Consider the following 10,000-nt stretch of genomic DNA (forward strand, 5'->3'; position numbering starts at 1 on the left):
TAAACATAAATGCCCGATCTGCCTTTTGGGTCTGCGAGAACCAGTGCAAACGCATTGTGGTCACAGGTTTTGTCGAGGTTGCATCTTGCGTTCCATAAGGTGAGGCTAAGTCATTAGCTTCTCAACATGTTTACGTGGCCAACGTATAAAGCCACGTGCTAGGACTTTCTTCTCGGTGTCAATCCACGAAGGATGGACTAGAAATTTAATAATCTCACACGTAAACTTGGAATCCCTAATGTATCATTTTTGTCAAACGATGATGTTATTTTCAACTATTCTCACCGGGTCTTGACCAAGACCGACAAGAAAGTCCTAGCACGTGGTTTACGTTAACTTTCTGTTTGCCGCCTAAACAACTGTAAAACATGTTGATAAAATTGATGTTAAATGTTCCTTCGAGCTTCTTTAAGTTAGCTTGTAATTTGTATTTTAGTTTCAGCAATAACGAGGTTTTTGAAAATACGCAAGTTAGTCTGATAAGCCTTGTAAAACGGGAACGCACTTTCACCTTCTGCCGTCGGGAAATATCACTCAAATATTAAGTTGACGAGATTTTAAAATTCCCAAGAAGACACGAATTCACTTTAAGACTTGATTTCTTGATTTAAGGTCAAAACGTTCTCATCTTCTTTCCCGTTGTTAAGCAAAGAATCTTTCTCTCTGGCTTTGACAGCCAGAGATGGGTAAAAATAGGTGCAAAGCTTCAATGCTGGAAAATTTGACTTGCAAAAAAATTATATCATTATATGATATCCGCATTTATCAACGTGCAAACGGACTCGATTGGTACAAAGGTATTTCTTATGCCAATTGTACAGAACATCTCTGCAATAATTTATTTACTGTGCCTTGAGAATGGTGTCACGATGACGCCGAAACCTTGGCTTTTAAGTTTTATATTTGCTTGTTTGCGACATTTGTGACAGTAGTACATTTTAACACGATTCATCGTGAACAACAATGTCATTTCTTTCACATTATTCCGGAGAATTATTGGAAACCAATTCTAATACGTAGTAAACACGAAGCATTTCGGTGTATACGCAAAGTACTACGCGGTCATTGCATTTTGTTCCTGTGGTTGGCACATTTAAATAACAAAAGCAATGTTTGTAAACAGATATTTTCCCTTTGCCGAAATAAGAAAAGCTCGGTGTTTCTTGAGTTGCGGCGCGCAAAGGATCAACAAAAAGTATAACGCATCATCACCTTGGACGGGAAGTCCACGATGTGAATTTTTGACTTTGAAAGCAATCTTCTAGCGATTTAATAACGTGTGTCAGTGTGGTGCTTCTTAAGTTAATTGAGCCTCATTTTTCGTGTGAGAGCGATCGAAGTAATCGATTATAGTTCGCCCGAATTGTTCAACAAGAACAAAACGGAATAATTACGAAATACTTACGATAGCGCTAAGTTCTATTTTGGGATTACGCATTCCTTCCACCGTATTCCTCTCGCTAAATGTCACGGTTCGTCACATTTCACATGGTGTGTAATCGAGCGTTGGAGAAGTTATTACAGCTTTTGTCCGCTTTTGCAGTGTCTCAAGTCTGCTTTCTTACAAAGGGGTTGTAAAGTGACTAAATGTCACACTTACTCACGGTTTCATTGATGTCACTATTCATTGTAGGCCAGTAGATTATTGTCTCTTCACGACAAGGAAAATCGTTTGGTCTGATTGGTGTTCCACTCAAAATCTTACTTTTTTTAAAAAATTTGTGTCCATGCCTTCTTCAGGGAAGAGGGATTGCCAGGGTTGCCTCTAATGGCAATACCATAATAATTTTATAGTTTGTCAATTAAGCTGTCAGTTTATCTCCCTTTGCCGCCCATTCCTTTCGTTTCTCTCTTGAATTTACGCAAAGCAGCACCAAGTTTCTTCTGCACATGTCCAGCACATTCTTTCTTTCCACTTCAATGTCATAAACCTGGTACTGATCTTTTACCAGCTGGAAACTTTTACTGTCTCAATCACCGTAGTATTCAGAGTACAGCAACTGGAGGGCTTGAGGGCTTGCTCTTGCAGAATCACACTGAATTCAAAGCACTCGGCGCACGGTAAAGTTGTCAACACTGGGTCCAAGGATAGTCAGATCGATTAAACGAAAACCATTTATGCAAAGGGAGGCGCGGCGACCTCATGGTTAGTGTGCTTGACTCCGGAGCAAGTGGTCCCGGTTCGGGTCCTTGCCGGGGACGTGGTGTTGTGTTCTTGGGCAAGACACTTTACTCCCACGGTGCCTCTCTTCACCCAGGTGTATAAATGGCTACCGGCGAATTCAAGGCTGGGGGTAACACTGCGATGGACCAGCATCCCATCCAGGGGGGAGTAAAAATAGTCCTTGTCGCTTCATGCTAAGGAAACCGGGGATAAGCTCCGGCGTGTTCAATGGGTCATTGGCTCGGAAAGCGCTTACCTTACCTACCTTACCATTTATGCAAAGATCTGCTCTTGATTTACCATTTTGTGGCGAATCAGACTTCTTGGGAAGCGGAATTTTCCGAGCAGACACAGAGTTTTCGGTGTTATTTTCACTCGAGCTGTATTCATCACCAGCCGCGACATGTCCTTTTGGGTCGGTACATTTCGCTGACCCCCAGTCCATGGACTACACAAATGGACTAACCTAAAAATACTATTTCGAATGAGTACTGTTGATCCATGTGTAAGCAGCATCTCAAAATAGTGCTTACTTAAGCCTCAACACCCATTTTAAACAGCATTGCTCAACAGGTTTAGTCTATTTAAGTCAAAGCACCCATTTTAAAAAGGTTAGCTTTCGATTATTGTCGTGATAGCCGATTACTTCATGTAAGCTAACCTTTTTAAAATGGGTGCTTCGACTTAAATACTGTTGAACAAGGCTGTTTAAAATGGGTGTTGAGGCTTAAGTAAGCACTATTTGAGATGCTGCTTACACATAGATCAACAATACTCATTCGAAATAGTATTTTTAGGGTAGTCCATTTGGGTAGTCCATGGACTGGGGGTAAGTGAAATGTACCAACCACGTCCTTTTCGGCTTTGAATGCTGGTTCCCATGAAATTTACGCTTCTTGTAACAACCAGAACGTACTTTTGGCATTCTGAACTACCTTAGAGGATAATGTTAAAATTTCTCAAAGCTAGATAACATTTGGAACACGAAGAACAGAAGGAAGGTGACAAAATGGCGTCCAACGGCATAAAATTCATGGTAGGACACCACATAGTCGCCCATATATATATTACAATATACTCTACGTGCGATAAACACAAAACATCCATCATGTCCCATCTGCCTACATGTACCCCATTCCACGTTCATTTGGGTTCATATAGCCTATTCCATCTTCATTTGGGTTCATGTACCCCATTCTACTGTCATTTGGGTTCATATACCTTATTCCACGTTCATTTAGGTTCATATACCCCATTCCATCTCCATTTGCGTTCATATACCCCATTCCACGTTCATTTGAGTTCATATACCCCATTCCATCTTCACTTGAGGTCATGTACCCCATTCTACCTTCAGTTGGGTTTATATACCAGATTCCATCTTCATTTGGGTTTATAAACCCCATTCCATCTTCATTTAAACTCCTGTACCCCATTCTACCTTCATTTGCATTAATATACCCCATTCCATATTCATTTGGGTTAATATACCCCATTCAACGTTCATTTGGGTTCATATACTCCATTCCATCTTCATTTGGGTTCGTGTACCCAATTCTACCTCCATTTGGGTTCATCTACCCCACTCCATTAATATTTGGGTTCATGTAACCCATTCTACCTTCATTTAGGTTCATATACCCCATTCCATCTTCATTTGGATTCATGTACCCCATTCTACCTTCATTTGCGTTCATCTACCCCAGTCTAGCTTCATTTGGGTTCATGTACCCCATTCCATCTTCATTTGGGTTCATGTACCGCATTCTACCTTCATTTGGGTTCATATATCCCATTCTACCTTCATTCGGGTTCATGTACCCCATTCTACGTTCATTTGGGTTCATATACCCCATTCCATCTTCACTTGGGTTCATGTAACCCATTCTACCTTCATTTGAGTTCATATACCCCATTCCACATTCATTTGGGTTCATGTACCCCATTCTACGTTCAGTTGGGTTTACATACCCCATTCCATCTTCATTTGGATTCATGTACCCCATTCTACCTTTATTTGCGTTTATATGCCCCAATCTACTTTCATTTGGGTTCATATATCCCATTCTACCTTCCTTTGGGTTCATGTACCCCATTCCATCTTCATTTGGGTTCATATACTCCATTCTCCCTTCATTTGGGTTCATATACCCCATTCTACCTTCATTTGGGTTCATGTACCCCATTCCATCTTCATTTGGGTTCATATACCCCATTCCATCTTCATTTGGGTTCACGTACCCCATTCTACGTTCATTTGGGTTCATATACCCCATTCCACATTCATTTAGGTTCCTATACCCCATTTATCCTTCATTTGCGTTCATATGCCCCAATCTACCTTCATTTGGGTTCATATATCCCATTCTACCTTCATTTGGGTTCATGTACCCCATTCCATCTTCATTTGGGTTCATATACCCCATTCCATCTTTATTTGGGTTCACGTACCGCATTCTACCTTCATTTGGGTTCATATACCCCATTCTACCTTAATTCAGGTTCATGTACCCCATTCTACGTTCATTTGGGCTCATATACCCAATTCTATCTTAATTTGGATTCATGTACTCCATTCCACATTGATTTGGGTTCATATACCCCATTCCAAGTTCATTTCGGTTCATATACCCCATTCCATCTTCATTTGGATTCATGTACCCCATTCTACCTTCATTTGCCTTAATGTACCCCATTCTAGCTTCATTTGGGTTCATGTACTTCATTCTACGTTCATTTCGGTGCATATAACCCATTCTACCTTCATTCGCGTTCATGTACTCCATTCTACGTTCATTTGGGTTCATATACCCCATTCCATCTTCATTTGGGTTCATATACCCCATACTATCTTCATTTGGGTTCATGTACCCCATTCTACCTTCATTTGAGTTCATGTACTCCATTCTACGTTCAGTTGGGTTCATATACCCCATTCCATCTTCATTTGGATTCATGTACCGCATTCTACCTTCATTTGCGTTCATATACCCCAATCCCCCTTCATCTGGGTTCATATACCCCATTCCATCTTCATTTGGTTTCACGTACCCCATTCTACGCTCATTTGGGTTCATATACCCCATTCCACATTCATTTGGGCTCATATACCCCATTCTACGTTCAGTTGGGTTTACATACCCCATTTCATCTTCATTTGGATTCATGTACCCCATTCTACATTCATTTGCGTTCATATACCCCAATCTACCTTCATTTGGGTTCATATACCCCATACTATCTTCATTTGGGTTCATGTACCCCATTCTACGTTCATTTGGGTTCATATACCCCATTCCACATTCATTTAGGTTCCTATACCCCATTCCATCTTCATTTGGGTTAATGTACCCCATTCTACCTTCATTTGGGTTCATATACCACATTCCACGTTCGTTTGGGTTCATAAAACCAATTCCATCTTTATTTGGGTTCATATACTGCATTTTACCTTCATTTGGGTTCATATACCCCATTTCATCTTCGTTTGGGTTCATGTACACCATTTCTAGCTTCATTTGGGTTCATATACCCCATTCTACGCTCATTTGGGCTCATATACCCCATTCCACGTTTATTTAGGTTCATATACCCCATTCCATCTTCATTTGGGTTCATATACTCCATTCTACCTTCATTTGAGTTCATATACCCTATTCCATCTTTATTTGGATTCTTGTACCCCATTCTACGTTCAGTTGGGTTTATATACTCCATTCCATCTTCATTTGGGTTCATGTACCCCATTCTAGCTTCAGTTGGGTTCATATACCCCTTTCCACGTTCATTTGGGTTCTTATAACCCATTTCATCGTCATTTGGGTTCATGTACCCCATTCTACCTTCATTTGGGTTCATATACCTCATTCCACCTTCATTTAGGTTCATATACCCCATTCCATCTTCATCTGGGTTCATATACCCCATTCTACCTTTATTTGGGTTTATATACGCCATTCCATCTTCATTTGGGTTCATGTACACCATTCTACCTTCATTTGGGTTCATACACCCGATTCCGTCTTCATTTAAATTCAAGTACCCTATTCTACCTTCATTTGGGTTCACATACCCCATTCCATCTTCATTTAGGTTCATTTACCCCATTCTACCTTCATTTTGCTTCTAGACCCTATTCCATCTTCATTTGGTTTCATATACCCCTTTCTACCTTCATTTGGGTTCATATACCCCATTCCATCTTTATTTAGGTTCACATACCCCATTCTATCTTCATTTGGGTTCACATACCCCATCCTACCTTTATTTGGGTTCATATACCCATTTCATCTTTATTTGGGTTCATATACACCATTCTATCTTCATTTGGCTTCATGTTCCCCATTCCATCTTCATTTGGGTTCATATACCGCATTCTATCTTCATTCGGAATCATATACCCCATTCTACCTTCATTCAGGTTCATGTACTCTATTCTACGTTCATTCGGATTCATATACCTTACTTCACGTCTATTTTGGTTCATATACCCAATTTCACGTTAATTTGGGTTCATACCTCCCATTCCATCTTGATTTCGGTTCATGTTCCTCATTCTTCCTTCATTTGGGTTCATATACCCTATTCCATCTTCATTTGGGCTCATCTACCCCGTTCTATTTTCATTTGGGTTTTGGACCCCATGCCATGTTCATTTGGGTTCATATACCCCATTCCACGTTCATTTGCTTTCATATAACCCATTCCATCTTAATTTTGGCTCATATACCCCATTCTTTCTTGATTTGGGTTCATATACCCCATTCCATCTTCATTTGGGTTCGTGTACACCATTCTACCTTCGTTTGGTTTCATACACCTCATTCCGTCTGCATTTGGATTCATGTACCCGATTCTATTTTCATTTGGGTTCACATACACCATTCCATCTTCATTTGGGTTCATGTACCCCATTCTACCTTCATTTGGGTTCTAGACCCCATTCCATCTTCATTTGGGTTCATATACCCCATTATACATTAATTTGGGTTCATATACCCCATCCCATCTTCACTTGGGTTCACGTACACCATTCTACCTTCATGTGGGTTTATATACCCCATTCCATCTTCACTTGGGTTCATATACCCTATTCCATCTTCATTTGGGCTCATCTACCCCATTCTATTTTCATTTGGGTTTTGGACCCCATTCCATCTTCATTTGGGTTCATATACCCCATTCCATGTTCATTTGCTTTCATATAACCCATTACATCTTCATTTTGGCTCATATACCCCATTCTTCTTTCATTTAGGTTCATACACCCCATTCCATCTTCATTTGGGTTGATTTACACCATTCTAATTTCATTTGGGTTCATATACCCCATTCCATCTTCATTTGGGTTCATGTACCCCATTCTACCTTCATTTGGGTTTAAATACCCCATTCCTTGTTCATTTGGGTTCATATATCCCATTCTACCTTCACTTGGGTTCTAGACTCCATTCTACCTTTATTTGGGTTTATATACCCCATTCTACCTTCATTTGGGTTTTAAACCCCATTCCATCTTCATTTGGGTTCATATACTCCATTCTGTCTTCATTTGGGCTCATATACCCCGTCCAATCTTTATTTGGGCTCATGTACCCCATTCTACCTTCATTTGTGTTCATATACCCTATTCTACCTTTATTCGGGCGCATGTACCGCATTCTACGTTCATTCGGGTTCAAAGACCTTACTCCATGTCTATTTCGGTTTATATACCATAATTCACGTTCATTTGGTTCATATCCCCCATTCGATGTTCATTTCGGTTCATGTTCCCCATTCTAACTTCATTTGCGTTCATATATCCCATTCCACATTCATTTGGGTTCATGTACCCCATTCAACTTTCATTTGCGTTCTTGTACCCCATTCTACCTACATTTCAATACATGTACCCCATTCCATCTTCATTTGGGTTCATATACCCCATTCCATCTTCATTTGCATTAATGTAGCCCATACTACCTTCATTTGCCTTTATATACCCAATTCCATCTTCATCTGGATTCATGTACCCCATTCTACCTTTATTTGGCTTCAAATACCACATACCATCTTTATTTGAGTTTATGTACCCCATTCTACGTTCAGTTGGGTTGATATACCCCATTCCATCTTCATTTGGATTCATGTTCCCCATTCTACCTTTATTTGAACCCAAATGAAGATGGAATGGGGTATTTGAACCCAAATGAAGGTAGAATGGTGTAAATGAACCCAAATGAAGATGGAATGGGGGTGTATGAACCTAAATGAAGGTAGAATGGGGTATATGAGCCAAAATGAAGATGGAATGGGTTATATGAAAGCAAATGAACGTGGAACGGGGTAGATGAGCCCAAATGAAGATGGAATAGGGTATGTGAACTTAAATGAAGATGGAATGGGTATATAAACCCACATGAAGGTAGAATGGTGTACATAAACCCAAATAAAGATGAAATGGGGTATATCAATCCATGTACAACATCCTACCTTCATTTGAGTTTACATACCCCATTCCATTTTCACTTGGATCCATGTACCCCATTCTTCTTTCACTTGGGTTCTAGACTCCATTCCACCTTCATTTGCGTTCATATACCCCATTCTACCTTCATTTGGGTTCATATACCCCATTCCATCTTCACTTGGGTTCATGTACACCATTCTTCCTGTGTTTGGGTTTATATACCCCATTCCATCTTCATTTGGTTACATGCATCCCATTCTACCTTCATTTGGGTTTATATACCCCATTCAATATTTATTTAGGTTCTAGACCCCATTCCATCTTCATTTGGGTTCATATACCCCATTCTACCTTCATTTGTGTTCATATACCCCATTCCACGTTCATTTGGATTCTATACCCCATTCCATCTTCATTTGGTTACCTGTATCCCATTCTACCTTCATTTCGGTTCATAAACCCCCTTCCATCATTATTTGGGTTCATATATCCAATTCGACCTTCATTTGGGTTCATGTACTCCATTCCATATTCATTTGGGTTCATATACCCCATTCCACGTTCATTTGGTTTCATAAACACCATTCTATTTTCATTTGGGTTCATATACCCCATTCCATCTTCATTTTGGTTCTGGTAACCCATTCTACCTTCGATTGGGTTCATATAGCCTATTTCATCCTCATTTGGGTTCTTGTACCACATTTTACCTTCATTTGGGTTCATGTACACCCTTCTATTTTCATTTGGGTTCATATACCCCATTCTACTTTCATTTAGGATTCATATACCCCATTCCACGTTCATTTGGGTTCAATTACCACATTCTACCATCATTTGGGTTCATATCCTCCATTTCACGTTCAATTGGGTTCATATATCCCATTTCATGCTCATTTGTGTTCATGTACCCCATTCTACCTTGCTTTCGATTCATATACCCCAATCCACATTTAATTGGGTTCATATACACCATTAAATCTTCATTTAGGTTCTTATACCCCATTCCACATGTATTTGGGTTCATATACCCCATTCCAACTTTATTTGGGTTCATATACTCCATTCCACATTCATTTGGGTTCTATACGCCATTCCACCTTCAGTTGTGTTCATGTACCCCATTCTACCTTGATTTGGGTTGATATACCCCATTCCATTTTCATTTGGTTTTATTTACCCCATTGTACTTTCATTTGGGTTCATATACCCCATTCTATCTTCATTTGGGTTCATGTACCCCATTCTACGTTCATTTGGATACATATACCCCATCCATCTTCATTTGGGTTCATATACCCCATTCCATCTTCATTTGGGTCCTTTAACCTCATTCTACCTTCAGTTGGGTTTATATACCCCATTCCATCTTCATTTGGATTCAT

At 39.8% G+C, this 10,000-nt stretch overlaps 1 protein-coding gene across 1 annotated transcript in view; it reads left to right on the forward strand.

Annotated features, from left to right (window-relative positions):
- LOC138059084 (TNF receptor-associated factor 6-like) overlaps positions 1-10,000 on the forward strand; it is a 33,397-nt gene that overhangs the window by 216 nt on the left and 23,181 nt on the right. Inside the window, exon 1 of the mRNA XM_068904596.1 lies at positions 1-99. This exon is cut by the window's left edge and continues 216 nt beyond it. Within this exon, the coding sequence (XP_068760697.1) occupies positions 1-99 (99 nt within the window). The remainder of the gene's footprint in view (positions 100-10,000) is intronic.

The sequence above is a fragment of the Montipora capricornis genome, chromosome 8 (genome assembly GCF_036669925.1).
Source record: "Montipora capricornis isolate CH-2021 chromosome 8, ASM3666992v2, whole genome shotgun sequence".
In the NCBI taxonomy this organism is placed as follows: Eukaryota; Metazoa; Cnidaria; class Anthozoa; order Scleractinia; family Acroporidae; genus Montipora; species Montipora capricornis.